This window comes from Chaetodon auriga, chromosome 22 (assembly GCF_051107435.1).
Source record: "Chaetodon auriga isolate fChaAug3 chromosome 22, fChaAug3.hap1, whole genome shotgun sequence".
Taxonomy (NCBI): Eukaryota; Metazoa; Chordata; class Actinopteri; order Chaetodontiformes; family Chaetodontidae; genus Chaetodon; species Chaetodon auriga.
In genome coordinates, this window is record NC_135095.1 from 17657012 (window position 1) to 17680400 (window position 23389).

Consider the following 23389-nt stretch of genomic DNA (forward strand, 5'->3'; position numbering starts at 1 on the left):
GAGAGGGCACTCCCATTGGCTGTTCTTCAAAGATGGTGAAAGCCAAGTCTCGTGTAGCCAGATCCATCCCTACGTTTTGTGTTAGCGCTCTGTTAGCATCAGAGGAAGTGAAAGTCATGATTCAATGATGGAAAATCCTGCAGAAAATCCTGCAAGTTTTAATAAATTTCCCAAAACCAAAGTGGAGTGGCGAAGAGGCAGGATGGCTTCGAGCGCTGACAGAGGCGTGTTTGGCGTCACACGGGCCTCTGAAGCCTGCGCCACTCTGGCCTGGAGCTAAGAAGCAATGTCCCAGGTCACGCTTTGGCGAGCAAGCCCTACGACCCACGAGGCTTCGACCGACTCCTTCTGCCGCCGCTCGACTTGTGGGTTTGACATGTCTCCCTGTGTCCACAGCTGTCCATTCTGGTGTCTCTGGAGACCCCCCTCACCTGAGGGTCAGCCCCTGACTCCAGGAAATCAGGGAAATAATGTGAGACTTGATAATATTATGGGCTTTAGTCATCATGATCACGGCTGCCACTAACAATTATTTTCATTATCAATTAATTTTCATTCCGTTAAACATCAGAAAATAGTGAAAAAGGCCAAAATGATGAGCAAACGCCGCAAATGTTCAGGGATTTAACAGTGAAATTAAAGGGTAATTCCACCGTGTTAGTGCTGCATTTTCATAAGGTTGACTCACAAGATGCAGATTAAAACACAAAGGTCGAAGTGGAAGCGGCAGAGGCTGAGACATCCAGTAAAGAATGAGTCAAGCTCCAAAAACAATGGATCCTACGATTCCCAGCATGCAACTCAAACAGCGTCTGTCTGTTGTAGTCGGTTCCCCCTCGTCTTTCTTTCGTAACCAATCTGAATGTCACGCTCAGACCAGCTGATGCTGGTGATACCATCAGCGCTGACAACTGTTCTGTCATATTTCCCATAAAGTGAGCGTCACCTCCAACTGACGGAGTTCCCCTCTGCTGGTGTGCAAATGTCCTCTGAACGCATCAGCAGTCATCTCTAGAATACTGTGACACCACATCAGTATCACAGTTTCTGGTCCAAATCACTGCTCTATGTGAAAATAAAGCCGTTTGTTAGACCTTGAAAACAATCAGCTGGAGCCACGAGCTTCTTCATCGGCTCGCAGTTTTCTGCACGTTTGCTTATTTTGCATCTTCATTCATTCGTCACTGGAATCAGAATGTGGTGACACCATGTGGGGGCTGTTTTTTTACTGTTTAAGTCTTAACAAATGTGACCTAAAGACGATTATTTCTGGACTTTAATGTTTCTTATTTAAACACGAGTATGTCATGTTATCAACTTTTGAAGGGCTTTTCAATGAAAGTTGTCTTTCTGGGGTCAGTTTTGCTTCATTGGCTGCTTTTGATAACATTTATTTACTAAATTTGATCCTGAGATCAGACTATAAACAAACCTCTACTTTTCCTCACAGCTAACGGAGGCAAACATCGAACCTGTTTCCCAGTCTGTCCAAAAGCCGAACTTGCTTTAACTTGGCTTTGCTGAGCTTTAAAAAAAGGCAGAATATCCCTTTAACGTGCTGCCGTGTCCCCGTCAGGTGGAGATCAGCCTGCAGAGCAGCTTCCAGCCCGGGATGAAGCTGGAAGTGGCCAATAAGAGCAGCCCGGACTCGTACTGGGTGGCCACCATCATCACCACGTGCGGCCAGCTGCTGCTGCTGCGCTTCAGCGGCTACGGCGAGGACCGCAAGGCCGACTTCTGGTGCGACGTCATGACGGCCGAGCTGCACCCAGTGGGCTGGTGCACCCAGAACAACAAGACCCTCATGCCCCCCGAAGGTAGGAACAAACGCTTTGGCACCCGTTCAACCTGAACCGGTCAGGGTTCGGTCAGTGGCAGCAAATTCAGGCATCGGGCTGATATGACGGAGGTTCCTCCATCATCTTACAGTGAGGAAGGAACCAATCAGAAGACAGCTGCTGTTGTTTTTAAGTCTTTTTAATGCCAGATTGATTCTACATCACTGAAGTCACAATGAAATATCAACTGAGGGCACAAAGATCAATCACGCTCCATTAAAGGCTCGTTAATTTCAGCGTTTTAGGGAATTTATCAGCTTTTCTGTTTTTACTTAGCATTAAAAAACAGCTAAAATAAGAATTAATACAAAAGTAGGGGAAAACTGTATTTAAAAAGCAGAAATGTGATCAGGTTTGAGGGATTCTGTCGTATAATTTGAGGCTCTGTTTGCATTTCTTCCCTTTTTTCTCGTCAGTTACTGGAAGTGGACGATTTTCTGAGCTGTGCTTGTTGCAGCAGGAACTTGTTTACTGCACACAAAGCTGGATAAATGTCTTAAAGACGTGAGAGCGCTCAAAATCTGCGGACAAATCCTTTGTGTTTGAGTGAGAGTATTTTAGTTTCTCCTTTTTTAACGGTGGAGTTCTTTGGGAAGGTCTGACGGTCGTCGGCGTCATGTTGTTACTGTAAAGCCTTTTGAGGCAAATTTGCGATTTTGGGGCATTTTTTAAAGCAAGAAACTGGAAAATGGCAAGAAAAACGCCACAAAAGTCCACATAGGGACCTGAACCGGGGGCGTCCAGGTCACCAGGACGCCCTGGTTGAAGTTTTTTATGAAGAAAAAGGTTTTCAAACTCAAAAAATCCTCAACAAAAGAAAATTCTGAGCAGAAACTTTCAAGTATGTGAAGACAGCTGTGCGTCGTGACGCGCAGTTAGCAGGATTAATTAAGAGGATCTAATTATGAGCTTTTAATGTCATTTTATGATTATGTGGATAAAGGACAAAAGGTCAGCGCATGGTTGATTCACTGCATTCCTTCACACACACACACACACACACACACACACACACACACACACACACTCCCGTGAACACCTCCCATCTTTACCTTTCAAAGAATGCTTTAAGGAGGCTGAGCGGTAGGACAGGTTTCGATGGCTCAACTGTCAGACGCATCACGCCCTCGTCATCACATTCAGAGTCACGCCGCCTCAGACGGCTTCACTACGAGACGTCTCGTCTCTAAAGCATCTGTCCCTCCTGAAACAAAGCGTCCTCCTCGGCTTCGTCCTCCCGTCCCCCTCACACCATCAGAACTCTGCCGGAGCTTTTCCAGCGAGTCGTTTCCACCTGCAGCGCCCTCAGATGGATGACTCACCCTCCCCGGCCTTGTTCAGACCATTTATTTTTCTCGACACTTCCCCGCTGATGGATGGCGTGCTCCTCCGTTGTTGTGGAGACGACCTGGATATGTGTCCACCTGACTCGGGTGTCCTCGCCGTCACACCAGCTCTGTGTGTCCTTTTCACTCAGCGCCGGTCTTTCCAAAGACTTGTGTGTCTGTGTTCACTTCTCAGCAGATTATCTTTGGCGCAGGACTGAATTTGCTGCGTTTTCTTTCCTTGTTTTGTTTTTCAAGTCAACAAATGTGATGTGACTGAAGCAGCGCTGCGATTATCGATCGATCTGATGATGAATTTCTCAATGAATCATCCATAAAATGCCCCCAAGCCCAAGCCGACGTGTTCATAATGCTTGTTTTGTCCAACCAACGGTCCAAAATCCAAAGATGTTCAAGCAAACGATAACATTTAAGGAGCTGGATCCAGTGAATTATAGATGATTAAAATGCTAATTTCAGATCAGATCCATGAAGAGTTCAGACTGAGACGCTGTCCAACACGTGAACATGTTCAGGTGTGAACGTAAAAATCCGTCTTTACTTTAAAAAACGCCATTAAAAAAGTTGTTCTAACTCGTCTTCCTCTGATTTCTCGCATTGCAGGTAACGTTGAAGTTAGTGTTTTAAACGGTCATTTATGTCTGCAGGCAGCTTTGAAATGTGCAAGAAGAAACATGCGAAACGTTACACCCAAAATTAGTAAAGCCACAAACAAAACAGCCACGCAAACGTCCGCAGATGACACCTGGACACGTTCACCTGCGTGCAGCCCGGAGGAGCACGCTTCAGCCTTCAAGACACACCTGGATGTTGACCAATCACATGATCCTCCGTCGGCTTACGATGACGTTTGTGTACAAAACGAGTCAAAACGCGCAAGATTGACATCGTCCCAACGACATTAAAAAGAGTTTTTATGGAGGAGAAAACCTGCAGAATAACTTTAACTCTTGTGTGTTTGAACGCGATGTTGTTTGTTTCACTTGGTCATAAACGTGGAAAAGCAGAAACCGCTCAGTTTCACAGGGAAACATGAGCTCGGACAGTTTAGCGCCTCTTCCTGCTCCTCTCAGGAGGCTCATACGTTTTGCCTTTTCGTCCTAACGTCGACGGACAGCGACATGGCGGCGCGTTTAATGATGCAAACTGAAACGTGTCATGAAGGCAGCTCTGTTCTCCCTAAAGAGGCTTCTGCAAGATTCTGTCAATTTGTGAACACGAGCCCAAAAAAAGTACTTTGTTGCTTCATTTCAAGGCTTTGCATCATGTTGTGCACATTCTCCTGTGTGTGTGTGTGTGTGTGTGTGTGTGTGTGTGTGTGTGTGTGTTGCTGAGTCTGGAGTGTGAGAGCGGAGTGTGTGTTTGAGTGCTCTCACCTGTGTCACAGTTACCTGTTTTATTTGTTTCCTTTTTGTTTCTTGTTTTTCTGTCTCTCAGATAACGTTTACCTAAGAAAAGGTAAGCAGCTCAAACAGCCTCTGACTAACTCGCCTGCACCGGCTCGCTAGATGCTAACACGAGCTCCACGCCGCGTCAGCGTTAGCCTCAGAGCTGCATGTACAGTGTGCTTCCTCCTCCTCCTCCTCCTCCTCCTCCTCCTCCTCTCTCCTTCCTCTCTGCAGGAAGTGACCTCACAGCTCAGTTGTCATGCCTTGCCTCCTCTTGCATGTGACTCCTCTCTAGCTGAGTGTGTCTTAGAGTGATATCTCACACACACACACACACACACACACACACACACGCTGCTGCTTGGGCCAAGCTGTGCTCGTATGATAACTGGTGCAAAACGCAGCGGCTCGGCCAGAAAGGCGACGCTTTGATAAGCAGCCGTCCTGTCGTGCGTCCCCCAGCAGACCGATGTCTCCGTCCATTGGAGGAAAGGTCGCGGGTTAAAGAAGTGCAGTGTGCAAAATGTGCTGGACGCAGATTAAATCAACGTGTGACACCAAACTAGCCGCGAACACTATGAGGCGAGGCATGAAGTCTGTAAAGGCTTACTGGTAATGAGCCAATTTAACCAGTTACTCCTGGTTTTTATCCACCTCTTCAGGACTATCTGAGTGAAATGTGAAACTGCCATCATGCAGGGTGCTTTGTTGAGACGGTGTGTGTGTATACACACGTGTGTACAGTATAATAATAATAATTTAGGGCTGCACACTGCTGCTTCCTCCTGTTTTCCTTCATTTGTCTCACTGTGTGTGCATATCTGTTGTTTCTCCTTGATGTATGGATGTGAGTGGGTGTAGTTTGAGATGTGAGGCTGGCGGCTTTTTTCAGCTGGTGATGCGACTGAAAATCACATGAAAACACATTTAATTCACATGTATATACATGCATTGACCATGCAGTTGCTCCTGTCCCAACTTGTTTGAAGCGTGTTGCTGCATCAGATTCAGAATAAGCAGATATTTACAGAAATCAATGAAGCTGATGAGCTCAGACACTGAATATGTGTCTTTGTGCTGTAAAAATGACTCTTTAAACAAGTTACTTTGCATTGCAGTATTTTTTACAGTGTGCAAAATGATGAAAAACCAGCACTCATGGTAAAAACTTCTGAAAGCAAAACCAGTTTAAAGGCCCAACAGGCCGTTGCTACGAGATAAATGAATGTCTTTATCGCCACACATGAGCGTAGCTAACGTTAGCGACAGCGGCTAACCACATGTTCTCCTGGCTTCAGTGTGCTTTCAGAGGGTGGAGGTGGAGTTTTTAAAGGCAGGGACATGAAAACGACTTTCACATGACGTTTTTTCTCATGTGCTTTTTTACTTTTTGTCCTTATTATCTTTAGTGGTATCTCAATAAAACATTCTGCTGAAGAAAGAGTCCCAATGAAATCACGATTTTAAAGATTAATTGGACTCCGTTTCTGTTGCTGCGAGCAAAACACAAAAATCCATTCGCCTCCTTTGTCTTAAGAGGAGGGAAGAACAACAGCAGTGAAACATCTCAGACGCTGCTAAATGAATCAACGGACTGTGATTTTTCCACCTGCAGATTTTCACTTTCAGGACGCACCACACAGGCTTCTGATTGGCTGCTCTGCGCCTCATGCGGCGAAACCTGAATTGAGCTTGATTTAAAAACAGAGCTTCGGCTGAACAGACTTGCCTAAATCCCTCGCCAAACTGGCTCATTCCACCTCGGCTCCTCCGCCTCAGATGCTCCTCTGCTAACTGCGCTCAGCCAATCAGCGGCCGGATTGATCGCGCTCCTGCTGCATGACTGGCTCATTTCTTAGAAATTAAAAAGTCATCTAAAAGTCAGTTGCAGAGGGAAAGTGTTGATGTTTCCACCTCACCTACAGAACATTAGCTGGAAATGACTCATAAATCACGCCGTAGCTCATTTCATGCTAAATTACAGACGTGCAAGTCTTCGATGGAGATAATGAACCTGTTCTTGTGTTTATTATAAAGATGATAAAGCTTTTAAACAGGAAATTGCGTGAAGTCAGCGTTGAGGAGTAAAGTCAGATAAATCTCTGAGCCTCCGGCAGTTAATCCAGCTGGTTCAGTTCAGGCAGAGTTAACGGATCCTCGCAGGGAAAACGTATTTCAGCTTATTAAACACATTAATGGTATTTTGACTGTACGCGAAGCCTCGGGGTCGAGCTCCGGGAGGGAAGCTTGTTCAGACACAGTCTCTCGTGTGCATGCGTACGTCTGCGTGTGTGCAGCACACATTCACCCGTTCATGTAAAGAGCCTTTTAAAGGCACATCACAGGTTTGGTCATGTGGTACGGGAGCTGGCCTCTGAGCAGATCCCGGCAGGGAGCATTTGCATAATGAATTCACCACGCTGCTTCCCGCCGGAGCCTGCGGGACGCGATGCCCTGAGATAGCCCGGCCTCCTGCTCTGCGTGGCGTTCTACCAGCGGCGTGACGGCGAGAAAAACGTGGAGCTGCCTCAGTTTGGCTGCGAACCCTGAACCCGGACACGCTTTGCATAGAAGCGGAGCGCGGGAGTTAAATGTTGGCTTTCACCTGATAGCACAACCGCAGCTCCGTGTGGAAGTGTCACACCTAATCAGGTGTCCGGCTTTGATCACACAGCGGTCGTGATTTAGGGACCTGACTGTCACTTTGTCGTGACTGCGGCGGCGTGGGACACACACGTTAGCTTCCTGTTGTTCAGTGGCTGAACGGGAGGAAGTATCGGTGTGTTCTCAGTATAGAAATAAAAGCATCACTCTTATTTCTGCTGTCTCGTGACCCTGCAGACGATCGCTGAACACAAACAGTCAGCCTGCTCTTCTTCCTGCTTCTATCTGATTGGCCGGTTGCGACCTGATGCGTCATCGGTCGAGTTCGGCTGCTGCGTCTGAAGCTGAATGACGGCGGTGAGACAGATTTGCATGATGACGTCCCAGTATGAGTGTGTTTGTAGTAATGTGTACGTGTGTGTGTGTGTGTGTGTGTGTGTGTGTGTGTGTGCGTGCACCTTTTTGCTTATTGATTCATGTGTTCATTACTTCTTAAGTAGCCTGAGTGGCTTTTTCCATGAATGGAGACTCAAAGGCACACACACACACACACACACACACACACACACACACACACACACACACACCTCCCTGCGTGTGTGCTCTGCTCCCGCGGGCCTCTTCGGCTCTCACAGCAAACACATCACGACGGTAATTCATATTTACACAAATTGCTCTAATATCCCCTCCGCTGTCGTCAACAGGCCATAAAATGTTAACAATATGGCGTCTGAAGCTGTCCAGGCGTAATTCAGCCACAGACTGCACCGAGCGACGGCGGCCAATCACGACCGCGGCCTGTCGGCTAAAACGCAGGCAGGTAGTTGTCTGAATCGACTTGGCGCTCCACCCTCGTGCTGCTCGCCTCCGTGACCTCTGCTGAGCTGCTGCGATGGCGGCCATTTCTCTTCTTTAATTATAACTGTGATTATCTAAAGTCAAGCTTTTAAACGAGCAGAGACGAGCGGACATCAGACAGTTTTTATTCAATGCCATTTATTTACTTGGAGACTTCAGGCAGCTCTGGGAGGAGGAGGAGGAGGAGGAGGAGGAGGAGGGGGGTGGAGTGGGGTGGGGGGGTGTTTTGAGGATCTCCTCCCTCAAGGTTAATTACGCACTTATTGTATGTGAACGTCAGGTGTTCACCTCTACGTGTCTGCCGCCTTTGGGATGGAAATGAAGAAAAATAGATTATTTTTATGAAAAAGCACGAGAGTATAATGAAGCCGCGAGCTGGGGGGGAGGGAGGTAGGAGGGAGGAGGGGGGAGGGGGAGGAGGAGGTAAGGAGGAGGGCGAAGGAGGTTGTATGCTTCAGCTCCTGCTGCAACCATTCGGCTGAGCTCTAAATGGCTTCATGACTAATCTCAGCAGGATCTGTAAAAATAGTTTATCTATTTCTGCACAGCCGAGATCAACACAGGAGTGTGTGTGTGTGTGTGTGTGTGTGTGTGTGTGTGTGTGTGTGTGTGTGTGTGTGTGTGTGTGTGTAAACTTACAAAGTCCAGCAGCAGCAGCAAGGAAAGAAAACAGTCTCACAGGAAAAAACACTATTATTAAACGGGCGCACGGCGTCGAGGCCGCGCTCGCCGCTCACGTTACCTTCAGGGGAAAACCGTTTGATTCACCTGCCGGCAGACTGGATTCAGGCGGGGCCTCCGGGGCCCGAGCCCCCGAGAGGACACATCGATCTGGTCTCCGAAGCCAATTATGTGCGTAACATCCCGAGCGGCCGGTGACGTTTAATCACATCTGTGTGAGAAAAGAACAAACTTCAGTCTCTGAACAGACTCGCAGTTCTCTCCTGATACATTAAAGCTCCAGACTGCTGTGGCTTACGGTTTCACATTTTCTGGGAAGGTTTCTGGGAATATTTTGATGTGTAATCGTGTGTGTGTGTGTGTGTGTGTGTTTGAGGATTGAAAACATTTTTTTTTCCTCGTCTTAAAAACCACAACTCTGTGACTGCAGCGCTCGCACCAGCCTGCCAGTAAACACGGGCAGGACACAAAAAAAGACAGAAAAAACAAGGAAACAGATATATGAAGGAATGAAGACGCTTGAGAGCCGAAAACGTGTCCGAAAGAACAGGAGGAGGATTCAGACGTTCGCGTCAGGTGACGTTTAAAGGTGGACCAACGATAAAGAATCCAGGGAACATGAATAAAAACAGAATCTGTCGTTTCCAAACAGTCTTTTAAAGTGTTCTGAGCTCATGTAGTAACATCCTCCGTTTGTTGCATATCTGTCGTTTCTCCTTGACGTATGGATGTGAGTGGGTGGGTCGGCTGTTGGTCGGCTGGTGAAAATACAGATAACATGGAAAAACTCATGTGTTCACAAAGTGGTGAATGGCTCGTGGTCGACTGAGCCTTCCCAGGACGCCCCTTTCATACCCAGCCACCATCCTCTCGCCTGTTACCAACGAGCCTGTTGAAACGTGCGGCTGCGTCAGATTGACAATAAGCAGATATTTACAGAAATCAATGAAGCTGATGAGGAAGAACATTAAATATACTGACTTTGTGCTGCTTTAAGTTGAGTTTATGTTTTGTCCAACCGCTTCCTGTCCGAGCCTGCCGTCCTCCGAAGGGACGGATAATCACCTCATTTCATAATCATGACTCACTGCCTCATAACTCCAAACATCCAGTAACGTCATATTCTGTGACCGGATTGATTTTAGACATATTTCCACTGTGAACACTGAACATGCTTAATAACGTGCTTTATTCTGACAGCTGTGAGAGCCTTAATCATGAGATCTCGTCTCATAATTATGGGACAGTAATTAATTTGCACACAGATAAAGCCTCCGATGTTTCCAACTTTCGGACGGCCTCTCCTCGAAGGCATCACGGCTGAGCTGAGGAAGGAGTTCCTGTCCCGCCCACTTTTCATGCCTCCGCACACCGACCGCCTGCTTCCATCTCTACATCAATACTGCTGCGACGTAAACCTTTCTGAACGACTTCACTAACTTATTTTAAGTGCTCCTGCTCATGTAAACTGTTGACTTGGATGTGTGAGCTTCTCCATGTAAAAACAGCTGCTCACTGAAGACTTTCAAGTAACACAAGTGAGCTCTTCCAACTCGTCCGGGCCAAACAGCTTAAATCCAGGAGCTGTTTTCATGATCAGCGCTGGCGTGTGTGAGCGTACGGACTGAATTTCACTTTCACTTCAGCCTGATGCTAATCGCTGCTGCAGGCGACGTCAGTGCACACAGCGCGTTGTAGTCATTCTGGAACTGTGACTCATTTGGCAGCGTTTCGGTGACTCCAACAAGTGGCTGAGTTTGTGGAGGGTTTTTCTCTGTCTCTGAGTGTGTGTGTGTGTGTGTGTGTGTGTGTGTGACTAACAGGAAAAACATGTAGGACGCTGAAGGCCGCTCTGCATCTTCCCTGAATTCCTTGGAATGTAATCTGTATTGTGGGGGAGGGGGATAAACAGGAGGCTGATATCAGGAGACAACGAACGCAGGAATTAATACAACACTGTTGCACTGTGGGAAACAGGAAGCAGACAAAAACCACATGTCCTCATGCAAATCTGCTGGAACTGGGCTTTTTAGCATGAAGACAGAGCTCGGGTCCACCTGACGTGTGTGTGTGTTTGCATGTGTGTGTTCTGTACTGGTCACATTGTGGAGACACAAATCTGTTCAAACAGCAGGAATCCCCCAAAAATCCACACTGCTGAGTGCAGGTTTGTGGACGCTGATGATGAAACAGGAAATGAACGGAGGCAGTTTTTATCGATCCACAATGTGACACATCAAAAGGAGACTGGATGCTTTCACATCAAGTCTTTAAGGAGTCCACATCAGGGTTCAGGCCCTCAGTTCTTCACAGGGGTCGGAGTCTTTGGTAGTGGGTCAATACAGTGTCCTCACAAGTGACCAGTTTATCAGTGTGTGTTTTCATTTGAGCCCTGTTAATACCACAGGTGTGTGTTTTTGGTTAAAGTCTTAACATCAAGAAATTTTACTTCATCTTTTTTCCATCTATCGTCTGCTAAACTTGATTTTTTTCTTGGTATCTCCATCTATATTCTTAACATTTTAGCATTAGTTAGTGCGTTCTTTCCCACGTGTGTGCACCTGATCTGTTTCTAAGACCCCATGTTCACCTGGTGTTAGAGTGTGATCTGTATCCAGACACACCGTCCGGATAAAAACGCATGTCGATGCATCCTGATGGTCATGTGATCGGATCCGTCTGACCACATGTGGAGGTAATCTGGCTCACATTGTGCTCAGATTCAGAATCTGTATAAATATAGGTCATTGTTGAGATTTAGAGAAAGAGAGCTGCTGGAAGAGACAGGCGTCTAATTACAGATTATACGTCTATTCTGTTCCATGAAAGCTCCAAAAGATGCTTTATTCAACCCAACTGCATGAAAGATGAATGGAAACAATGAGTGAGTGTGCTCATGTGTGCAGCTGATCTGCTGTTTAACAAGCCATATAATTCATCTAGTCACAGAGTAGACTTCACACTGGTACTGCAGCACTCTGGGACAAACCCACACAATAGGAAGGAACAACTTACTGAATCACCTTTGCCGAATTTACAAGTGGGGAAAAATAATTAAGAATGTGTCGTAGACAGCTTTTCACAAAGTTTCTAAAGTTCCTCTTCGCTCAAAAACTCAAAAAACTTAGATTTTTTCAATGGAGTCTGGAGCTGCTCCTCAAATTCTAACATGCAGGTTCTGCTCTGGAGGACAGAGATCTGATATCAGACGAGACGAGACGTTAAAAATACCAGATGTAAACACCAAGACGTGTAAGTGAGGTGTTAATATCACTCTGACCGCGTTCATGTGTGGTTTTAAACCTGACAGAAATCTAATTTTGGGCTGCGTGACCTCGGCCTCGACGGTCATTGTGAATTCGTGCACCCTTCGTCTGGCAGGGCCGTCTGGTAACCTTTGATATGTGAAATTCTGGATGAAACCTGCTTCTGTTCCCAGGGCCGATCTCAGAAACAGCCTCTGCTGCCCTGCAGAGCAGGAGCGCCGCCTGTGCTTCGCCTGCTTACACTCTTACTCTGCACATTAATATTTTAATATCACCTTTGAGTTCAATGTTATTGTTTTTCATTCCTATGTTGGCATCTGCAGAAACCTGCCTGACGTGGTCTTTTCTCTCTTTTGTTTTGCGTATGCACGCCTGACAGAGTTTTACCTCAGCGAGGAGTCTGAGCTGAGCTTTAATGTTTGCAGTGTGAATGAAGCCATCAAGGCCTCAGAGGCTTTTCCAGGAAAAAAAACAAACAACAATGAATATTTGAATTTTTTCTCACATCTTTTGCAGAAAAATGATCAGATTCATTGTTAAAATCCTTCACATCTGCAGTTTTAATTAAAAAAAAAAACAGTATGTGTCTTGAAAATGAGCAGAAATGCTGTGCGCCTGTGTTTGTAAAAGCATGACGACACTTTAATTAATAATTTACAGTGACACAACAACAAAGGCGAGCTGACTTTCCACACTTTGCCGGAGTGTTTCTCAGTCCTCGGTTCTGTGTTTTTGTCTGTTTGCAGCCATCAAGGAGAAATACAGCGACTGGACAGAGTTCCTCGTTCAGGACCTGACGGGCTCCCGGACGGCGCCGGCGAACCTGCTGGAGGGGGTGAGTGCTCACGCCGAGGGCGTCTCGCAGACAAAGGGGCACAAGTGACGAAAGAATCGAGCTTCACATGAGTTCCTGCTGGCTGGATACGCTTGATGACAGAAAGGAATTTGATTGGTTGCTAAATAAGAGAAATGAATGCGAACGTTTGGACACATTTTGTTTTTTAGGCTCTTACTGCAGCGAGAAAATAGAGGAAGTATTTACACAAAGGTTATATTTCATATTTCTGACCGCAACATTTTGGCTATTTCTGGCCTTTTTTTTGGAAAAGGGAAGCAGAAAGATGACAAGGAAAGGACCCTGGCCGGGTTTAACTGGGCTTACTGGCATTCATGGTGGGCGCGTTCACGCAGCGAGATGAGGAAACTGATACGACTCATGTCTGGACTGTAAATATCAGAATTTATTGATCCCCGAGGGGAAACTGGGTCAGTTACAGTCGCTCCTGTTGTAGAACAAGAACATAAAATAGAAAGAGGAAATGAGAAATACCTCAGAGAATATGTAGAAATACGTACGCTGTATTACAATATAAACGACCGTGAATAACAAACAACATGAAACATGGAAATATGTAAACTATGTGTATTATACTACAATGAACAGCAAACATCTACATAGAAATACATCTGCTGAGCGACATTCGACATTAAGTAACAAGAATACTGCTAATACTATAATAACATCAATACTGACAAGAGTAACAGTGTAGAAATACATAGAGTAACAACAGTGTAACAACAGTAGAAGTAGCATAACGAAGTATAAATATCCAGTACAATATCCATGTACTTATACGTTTGGGCAGTTTTTTACTCTTCAGAAGGTGAATTCAAGGGGCTCACAGTGTGACGGTGATGAACAGCTCTCAGCCAATGAGGTGATGAGTGTGAGCGCTCTGTAAACTGTCGCCGTGCGTCTCTCTCAGCCTCTCAGAGGGAAGAACACAGTGGATCTGATCGTCGTCGGCTCGGTCTTGGAGCTTCAGGACGTCTCGGACCCGTCCCTGTACTGGCCCGTCCGGGTCGTCCAGAACGTGGGAGGGAGGCTGCGTCTGCGCTACGCCGGCGTCTCCGACGACCACCACGACGCCTGGCTGTTCTACCTGGACGTCAGGCTCCGCCCGCTCGGCTGGGCTCTGGAGAACCGACTCGCCTTGGAACCGCCCACAGGTGACGATCTGACTTAATGACTCTCGGAGGACGTCGGAGCCGTCTGTGGTGCAAATATTCATGCACTGAAACTAAAAGTAGAGATATTAATTTAATCAGGGCTGCAACTACGTTTGTGTCCGACATCAGTTTATCTATTATTAATACTGTTGTGTGAATTAATCTCTTAATAAATCAGTCTGGAGTGTCGAGGCAGCAGTCAAACCTCAAATATATTCAGTTTCCTCCACAGAAGACTGAACAAACAGTAAATATCTCATTTGAGAGGTTGAAAAATTGTTGTTGACTAATTAGAAAATAATAGTTTTCTAAAAGGATTTTGGGGAAGTGATGCATGAAACAGGATGTAACGGTGCAGCCATGATGAACGCGGCGTCGCACAGCTGCAGACAGATCTTTAATTTAATAATGGGCTGTTTTTGTACATTTAAAGAGATTTCAGGGGAATTTAAAGGAAGAATCAGGAGTTACAGCACAGTAAGAGCTGTGATTAAAGTCCCGACTGCTGAAATGATGTTTGATTGGTAACCGTTGGTAACTGCTGGTGACAGACGCTGCCGACTCTTCCTCAGGGCTCCGGGCTGCGAGGAGCGCCCCCGACTGGCAGGAGGCTCTGGAGGAGGCTCGAGTGGACGGCCAGAAGAGCCCGCTGCCGCTCGAGGTGTTCAAGGTGAGACGCTATCATTCACACACACGTCTGCTCTGCACAGAGTGTGTGTGCGTGTGTGTGTGCGTGTGTGTGTGTGTGTGTGTGGGCACAGGGCCAGGCTGCTGGACCTCCTGGCTGAGATGAACTGTGTTCTGTTACCTCTGTCGTCTGCAGCTGATTTATGAAGTGAAACTGGGATTATTAATGGCGAAGACGTATTTCACAGCTTTCCTCATCATCTTCCAGCAACTTTCCTGGAATGATTCATGTAATTTGGTGCTAATTGTAGGCAAAGTAGAAACGTCCTTGAGAAAAAAAGCTGAATTTAAACCCAAGTAAATATTCATTTATTGTTAATTTACTGAGGATTTTGGTCTCCCTGTGCTGAATGCTGAAGATAAATTCCCCTTTTTTTGACTTGAGGTCACACTATAAATTAAATGAAAGTGTATCTTTCTCCCATTATTACCACAAATTACAAAGTTCCATCTTAGAAATGATGGAGCAGTAAAATGAAGTGATACAGAACAAATCATGACTGAACTGAAAGCATTCTGCCATCCTGTGCATCAGCAGGGAGATCAGCTCCATCAAACCAAACGCTCCTGAACCAGAACGACAGGAACTAGAACAAATCTCGTAGGTGAAAGAGATGAAACACAATACAATGAGATGAAGTTACAGTATCAACGCACAACAAGCAGCCAGAAAATCCCAAATCTCCCAATGACAACAGGAGCTTTCTAAAAAACCATCTCCTGAAGAGAAACTGAAACTGTCTGTCCTGAAACAAAGCTAACCGCTAACCACTCACGGCTAACGTGGGAAAACCACTTCGCCTCCTCCGTTACGTGCCCCCCCCCCCAGCAGGCTCTACTGACCTACATTGTCTTGCTTGTGGAGCGCATTTGTCTGAAAGTCTTGACTTTACTGTGTCAGGACCACGCAGACCTGCCGAAGCACTCCTTCACCACGGGGATGAAGCTGGAGATGGTTCCTCCGTGGGAGCAGCTCCAGATCTGCCCCGTTTCTGTCACCAAGGTGAGTCACTCTGAAACCACGGCTTATCACCGAGCAGAAGATCGAGCCGGCCCTCCTCCGCTGCTCTTAAGAATGCAGCATTTTTAACATGTTTTTGCCAAGACGGCGGCCTTGTTCCTCCCAGGAATGCTGACACTGAATCAAAGTTTACTCTTGATGGTAAAACTACCTAAACTATGTCGTATTTGCACTCCATAATAATACAAGTACACTGGAATCCAGTGAATAAAACGCCGTGTGCAGCCCCGCGGCAGCTGACTGTCACATTTCCTCTTCAGGTCTACAATGAGATCTACTTCCAGGTGACGCTGGACGACCTCTCCGCCGACACTAAGCCGCGGTCTGCGGTGTGTCACGCCAGCTCGCCCGGCATCCTGCCCGTGCAGTGGTGCCTGAAGAACGGCGCGGGCCTGGAGCGGCCCCGGGGCTACGAGGGCCAGGACTTCGACTGGGCCGACTACCTGAAGCACAGCGGGACAGAGGCGGCCCCCGACGCCTGCTTCCCTGACGTAAAGTCCCGATCCTCCTCTTCTTTTATAAATCTGTTAGAGTAAAGCAAAGTGCTAAATGCACCAGGGTCGTTTATCCGAGCCGTCGGGCGAAGTGACGACCAATGAGCCAAAATGAATCAGAGCCTTCAAGGTGAAAATCAGGCCAACTTCTGGTGATCTCAGGTGAGATCATTGTCCAAACTAAACTCTATCTCTCCTCTACCCTTCCACTCCTGTGTGTGTGTGTGTGTGTGTGTGTGTGTGTGTGTGTGTGTGTGTTCAGACATGGCAGAACAGAGGCTTTGCCAAGGACATGTGGCTGGAGGCGGTGAACCCTCGCCGGCCAGCGGAGGTGTGTGTGGCTCAGATCACACAGGTCAGAGGACGCCTGCTGTGGCTCCGACTGGAAGGTACAGACGTGTGTGTGTGTGTGTGTGTGTGTGTGTGTATGCATGTGTGTGCGTTCAGAGGATTAAGTGTCGGAGGATTAAGTGTCAGAGGACTCCTGCTGTGTCTCAAAGTGAAGGTAAAAACTGGTGTGTGTGTGCATGTGTGTGCGTGTGTGTATGAGTGTGTGTGTGTGTGTGACAGCTTCCTAACCCCCTCCCTCTCTCTCTGCTGTCTACCTGTCTCCAGGTGTGCCGAAGCCCCTGTCAGAGTGCATCGTGGACGTCGAGTCCATGGACATCTTCCCTGTCGGCTGGTGCGAGGCTAACGCTTACCCTCTGACCCCCCCACTCAAACCTGTCTGTATGTGCGCGCACACACACACACACACACACACACACACACACACACACACACACACACACACACACACACGTTTACTGGGAGGTGACAGCTGAATTCAGACTCTTTTTCTGTCTTTGGTGCAGGCCAGAAGCAGAAGAAGATAGCGGTGGTCCAGCCAGAGAAACAGTAAGTTCACCTGAGAGCTGAGATCCATTAACACAGGACTTCTTCTAAAGGCACCATCATGCAGCATCTTTGGGATTAACGCTGATACACAGTGTCTTCATTTAAAATCGGTTTCAGACTCTGAATCCCTGCCCACACGGATATTAGAGCTGATTTCTGTCATTTTTCAAGCGATATGGCGTCAGGTCAGAGGCAAGCAAGCAGACGCTGCTTTGTTTTAAGAACAAACCTAAAAGTTTGGGAAAGACTGTCAAACGTGATAAAAGCTGAAAATCTTGAGGAACAACATCAGGCCAGTCACAATAATGATGCACTGCAGGCTGCAGGAAACGGCCTCAGGCCTCTTTTTGGTGACATTTAACTTAATAGACCAAACAGTTTATCAATTTATTGTGAAAGAGATGCATCGATAATGGAAATAAGCATTAGTTGCAGCCGTTGTTGAAACAGAACAATGAAGCGAAATCACCATAAAGTCTTGATTATCTTCAGTCTGAGTTTAAAACACTTAAACTGAGCTTTAATCTGTTAAACTGTTAAATGAACCTTAAACACCGTCCACACACATCCGTCACATTTACCGCTGTGATCCAGCCGCCGCCGCCGCCGCCGCCCGTTTCAAGCGCTTTGCTTCCCGTCCGTCTACCTGAGAGCCAGAAAACTCAGTTTCCTCAGAACCCCCCCGGGCGTCTCCCCCTCCGTCACTCCGCGGCCTTTAATTGAAACGGTGGCTTTTCGCAGCAGAAATTGCTTCCCCGGGCGCTGATTGATTCTGTTGACAAATGACATGTTACACCGCCGGCTGGCAAACGCAGCCCCGGGAGCGCGGAGGCGGGGGAACGGCGGTCAGAGAGCGGGAGAAATATGAGGTCTACAGCAGCACTTTGTCATCTAACCGCTAATTCCATCACTCACCTTCAGGGGAATCCTTTTATCAATAACACCCACAATCCCCCCTGCTGCTCTCTGACCCTCTAAATCTGCTGCTGTGAAGATTGATCGGCTAAGCGAGCGATTATTGTTGTTTCCTGCCTTGATTACATCATTTCATTGATTACTTTGATGGTACTGATTGCCTCTTCCTGCAGGTTGGCTCCGTCCCAGCCGGTGGAGACGACTCCCGTCAACCACTGCCAGCCCGTCGCCGCAGATCCAGGTAATCAAAGGTCCCACGTGATTTATCCACCAGTAATCAATGCTAATGAGCGGCCGTGATGAGAGCAAAGGGGGAAGCTGCTCCTCAGCAGCTCAGCCTCTGCTCTGTGCTCGGAGGGCCTCCTCTCGGCCTGTCTGTGTGTTAACTGTGAACTGGAAGCAGCTCCTGGGCGTGTTTTCATGCCGTCGCATCCTGACTCGCTGTGGGAGAACTCAGACGTGTCTTCTGCGCAGTCCAACGCAGTCATTATCCCATAAATCACAAACATGGAGAAAAACAAGGTGAATTTCCTTGAATTTGCTTGACAAACGGTCCTCGTGGTGGACAGTACAAACATTTTTCCGACCTCCGCAGACGTCTTCGTCTTCCTCTGAGCTCCTGCAGTTCCGTTGACTTCCACTGAATTTTGTCATTCAAGGCTTCCAAGTCCAGAATTTAAGGTCTTTTTTACAGGATCTGCTTTTTGGCACCATTTTAAATGAGGCATTGTGATGAAATCTCACTACTTTAAGTGTAGATTTGGTTCTTTTTCCTGATGTGATGTTCAGGGACCATGGGAAATTTGAAAACCAGGCGATAATTTCAGTTTTTCCTTTTTCTGCCTTTCAAACTGGACGGCAGGTTGTGGGTTAAAGTCTGGTGATTGTTTTATATAAATGCTTCTTTTGTCTTAATTCAGATATGAATGCTTGCACGATATTTGCCAAAGAGACGCACGAGTGATGATTTTAAGCTTCTTTTGCCATTTAAGGCTTAATTAAAGACCACAGATTCGTCCATTGCTCAAAGTCTCGCTTTGAGTATCGATACTAGCTTCTAAAAAATCTGATTGTGGGCAGGTGAACAAAGGATGTGCTCTCATTGTATTAGCTATCATTGTCATTAACACAGAATAATAAAAAGAAACACGGTCATAAATAGACTGTGAATGATGTAGTCAGCTCATAAATCATCACACTCTCACCATCATGTTTTTAACCAAACTGCTGGAGGAAAACTGATTTTCTGGCCTGATCTCCTCGCTGATCATGGGAATCGTCTCCTTCTGAAACTGTAAATTGCCTGCAGTTACTCAGTTTCCTAAACCAATTTTCTTTCTTTGTGCAGGGGAGATGATAATTAAGTGATAAATTTATCACGGCACTCCTAAAAAGAGTCGAGCGTTTTGTCTCTGCATATTTTACCTCGAGCCGTTCGGGCCAAGCTGAAGAAAGAAACGTTCAGAAGTCGCCCGCCATCGAGAGGAGGAGGCTTCAGTGAGCCTGTTAGCGACAGACACCTGAGTGTTGTCCAGGTGTAGGTGATGAGAGTCGAGGAAAACCACAGCGCTGCAGAATAAAGCTGTTTGTTATTAAAGAGCAGCTCTGATGAGATGAAACCTGCGGCGGTGCAGTCGAGCCTCATTTCCTCTTTCGTGAAGGTTTTCACGACAGAAATATCCACGAATGAAAAACATTTCCTTATTGAACGGCGCCGCAAAGGAAATCCTCATCTCTCAGTAACGGAGAGCGCGGACGCTTCTCTGCCATCGGATTGGACCGCGGCTGCTCTGGGACGACTGCGTTTGGCCAGTCGTCAGCTGGAACGAGACGTCGACACCCACCAGCAACAGCAGCGAGCCAGAGCTGCACAGTCTTTTTTTTACCACGATCAACTGCTCTGAAGTCAGCCCCCCCCCAACTTTTTGTGCATTTATCAGGGCTTTTACAATGAAGTGCGAGCGGCAGCCAAACACAGAAGCAATCACACGGGTTTTAAATAAGCCTTCGGGTTAAATAGATTATGTAAACATGGATTTGGAAGTGAAAATGAATGTCTGCGTTGATGTTTTCACCTGTTCTGTAATAAGTTTGACCTTCGGCGTGCTCTTTGTGCCTTGTGCACTGTGTTACAATGCAGCGGGTAAATGAATTGCTTCCCAATAAGAGCCAACGATGAATGGATTTTCCGTTTTTCTGTTTGCCAAATGGAAAAGCTGCAGCAAACGCCGGTGCTGCATCAATAAGAGCAAAATGTTTTAACCGACTGGATTAAAGCCAGAAACAAGTCCCAGGTAGAAATGTTTCATTTTCATGCTAATTGAGGTGTTTTTTAATGCGTTTCAGCAGCCAAGCTAGCACTGGGAGCTCCAGTGTTTTGACGGGATCTGAGAGTAAACAACACGCATGTTGGAGCACACAGAGAGCAGTGGGCTCAGCCTTGTTTCCAGGAGACCCTTGCCCTCTTTTCCAAGTTCCCCGTTTAAAAACCACCCACTCGGTCATGCATATTCATCACCTCACCTAATTACCATTCACCCCGAGCGGTGCGGCTCCAGGTGCCGGCGGCCGTCCGCGGCTGCAGGAGGGGCGGAGGGCGGCGTCGCTGTGTCGGCTCATCTCCGAGGGCGGAAGTCACGCGAGCAGGACGTCGACTCGGCGCTCACCTGTGTGGTGACATGTTCAGAGTCACATCCTGCTAGAATATAAATAATAAGAACAATAAACATGCAGCTTCTTAGGCAGCGAAACAGGGAGCGTGAGGCTTTAGAGGAACAAAGCCTGGACTGTTACAGGCCCTGAAAACCTGTTTCTTAATCAGCCTCTGACTCTCAGCGATGTGTTCCCACATGAACGCCCAGTTTTATCCACGGAAACGACCGTTCTGCTTATTTTACATGAGAGGCTTCTATGTTTTTGTTTTGCTCTGTGCTCCACGTCCTGCTCTGTGATGTATGTAAACATGTTTGCATGTCTGCATACATCAGAACAGACTTTTTTGGGGGTTGCTGGTCACTGATTTTCAGTCCCGATCGCTCTTTTCCGTCCCTGCGTGAGTCAGACTCCTCGTATTTGTACACAAACTTGGCCGATGAAGCCAGTTATCAGCGCTTCGGAGTGGGCGGGTTTCTGAGGTTGTTGGCGTGTTTTTCAGGTCGCTGTCACTGAAATGTGATCAAAGCAGACCCACACAGTCCTGATGAAGCAGATTAGCTCAGTTATGTTTATTTTATCACTTAAGATGAAAGTAGACATATTCACAATTAACTACCTGTTTATTAGCCTGCTATTAGTAGCACATTAGCTCTTTATTAGTCATTATAAAGCACTTATTAATACCTTATTCTGCAGGAACATATTCTACAACTACAAGGCCGTTAACTAAGAGTTTTCCCTTGATAATGATCTTTAGATTAAGACATTAATAAGTGCTTTATAATGAGCTAGTTAATGGTGAATATGTGCGACCTGTATTTTCAACCGTGGTTGAAAGTGAGTTTTAAACTGATCCAGCTGATATTGATGGAACTGATTATTCATCATCAAAAGTTTCCGACCGGCTCGAAACAGTGACGTGACAGGTCACGTGATTCATTTAAAGGAGTCTTTTACGCACAGCAAGATTAGAATAAAGGGAGATCCTGTTTTTATTAGATGGTTTTATTTATGTATTTGTATTATTATACAGTTTTATTACAGTGGCCCTCAGACATCCGTACGAACACTCATTAGAGCTGAAGAGATTTGTTTAATTTTGCTGTCAGATCTCATGATTACATGTGTTTGTTCAGATGCCTCAGTGCAGTGTAGATTTCCGTGCTGGTTAATGTTCCTGTTCGTGCTCTCTCCTCCATCTCAGGCTCAGCCAATGGCAGATACTGCTGCTCCAAGATCTTTGTCAACCACCGCTGTTTCTCAGGACCTTACCTCAACAAGGGACGCATCGCGGAGCTGCCGCAGGCCGTCGGGCCCGGAAAATGCACGCTGGTCCTCAAAGAGGTGGGCTGGTGTTAGGAGCGGGGGGGAGGCGGAGGGGAGCAGGTTTAATCAAAGAGTTGCAGACTTTCAAAGGCGGAGGAGGGGCGGCGGAGATGGAGAGAGGGAGGAGGTGAAAGATGGAGGGTGAGACGCCGATGTCTTGTTAACCACCTGCAGTTTCCCAGCAGTGCCTTCATCTTAATGTGAGGAGCTGTCAGTCAAGTGTGTTTACACATACACACGGCCACGACCGCTTAGCAAAACAGCCTCTTAATTTCTCCAGAGACGGGCGCCGTGTGCACGTGAGCGTGCACGTGAGCGTGCGCTCTCTGCCAGGCCAATACATACCGGTGTGTTTTGTCTTTGCAGTTTTGTTCCCTGACGTTTGTGCAGTAACTCTGACTCTGCTGGAGGATTTTGTCAGCTGAAGTTTATTTTTTCTTTAAATGTGAACTCTTGCTTTGGCCTGCAGCTGCTGAGCATGCTGATCAACGCCGCCTACAAGCCCGGGCGAGTCCTGAAGGAGCTGCAGGAGCTGGAGGATCCGAGCTGGGACTGCCATGAGGAGACCCTCAAAGCCAAGTGAGGAGAGCGGTTGTGGTCATTTTCAGGGGTCATTTCATGCCGAGTGTGATAAATCCGACTCTCATCACATCGTCCCTGCTGTTAAACTGCAGCCCACAGAGGAGGCTGCTGCTTCTTCCTCCCTCCGTCCCTTCAGTCCATTGAATGTTTTATTTTTTCTTGCTGCAGCGGTTTGTGTGAGGTCTGCATTTTCCTCCACTGCCGGCTGCACAGAGCCAAATTATTCCACAGCTTCGGGCTGCACGCTCTGTGTTTTCTAATCAAAAACTGACCCATTTTTCTGGCTGGAACCAGAAAGAATCGGCCACTCGCGAGTTTCCAGTGAGTCACCTGTGCCGGGCTGCGGAGCACAGTGATCACATTCATGCATGAATGTTTTGACAACTCAACAAAGGGGTTACTCTTAATTTACTGGAGCGTTTACAGAGAGCCAAGTCACCTCTGACGGCGCGTAGAGGGCTCACAGCTCGATTCTGCCCGATTAACCAACGACAAAAACTTCAGTATCACCATAATGAGATCTGCGTGCGCTGACAGAGGGGCTGTTTTCTCAGGAATCTCAGCCTCATCTGTTTGCAGCAGCTTTTAAACATTGTGACATGACATGAAGTTTTTCACCTCAGGTCCTGGTAACAGAGCCAGTCAGATAAAGTCCTGTTCTGCTGATGTTAGTGGGATTACTGCGATGTGATTATATTGGCAGCAGCTCTGATGTCACTGTCATACCATTTCACACTAAAAAGACGGTTTCTTTGGAAAACATCCGCCTGATTTGACAAACCCAGGCTGCTGAAGCCTCCTATTAATCTCAGATAAACTTG

The 23389-nt window shown here is 46.9% G+C and overlaps 1 protein-coding gene across 4 annotated transcripts in view; it reads left to right on the forward strand.

The window, feature by feature from the left end:
• Positions 1 to 23389, forward strand: part of sfmbt2 (Scm like with four mbt domains 2) — a 40782-nt gene that overhangs the window by 12725 nt on the left and 4668 nt on the right. For 3 of the 4 annotated variants that reach the window (XM_076722459.1, XM_076722462.1, XM_076722460.1), the window contains 13 exons: positions 1577 to 1817; positions 4622 to 4642; positions 12728 to 12816; positions 13748 to 13991; positions 14564 to 14661; positions 15580 to 15681; positions 15960 to 16190; positions 16456 to 16582; positions 16809 to 16922; positions 17048 to 17090; positions 18179 to 18246; positions 21865 to 22004; positions 22456 to 22565. In XM_076722459.1, coding sequence (XP_076578574.1) covers positions 1577 to 1817; positions 4622 to 4642; positions 12728 to 12816; positions 13748 to 13991; positions 14564 to 14661; positions 15580 to 15681; positions 15960 to 16190; positions 16456 to 16582; positions 16809 to 16922; positions 17048 to 17090; positions 18179 to 18246; positions 21865 to 22004; positions 22456 to 22565 — 1628 coding nt within the window. The remainder of the gene's footprint in view (positions 1 to 1576; positions 1818 to 4621; positions 4643 to 12727; positions 12817 to 13747; positions 13992 to 14563; positions 14662 to 15579; positions 15682 to 15959; positions 16191 to 16455; positions 16583 to 16808; positions 16923 to 17047; positions 17091 to 18178; positions 18247 to 21864; positions 22005 to 22455; positions 22566 to 23389) is intronic. The other variant, XM_076722461.1, reaches the window with a different exon arrangement.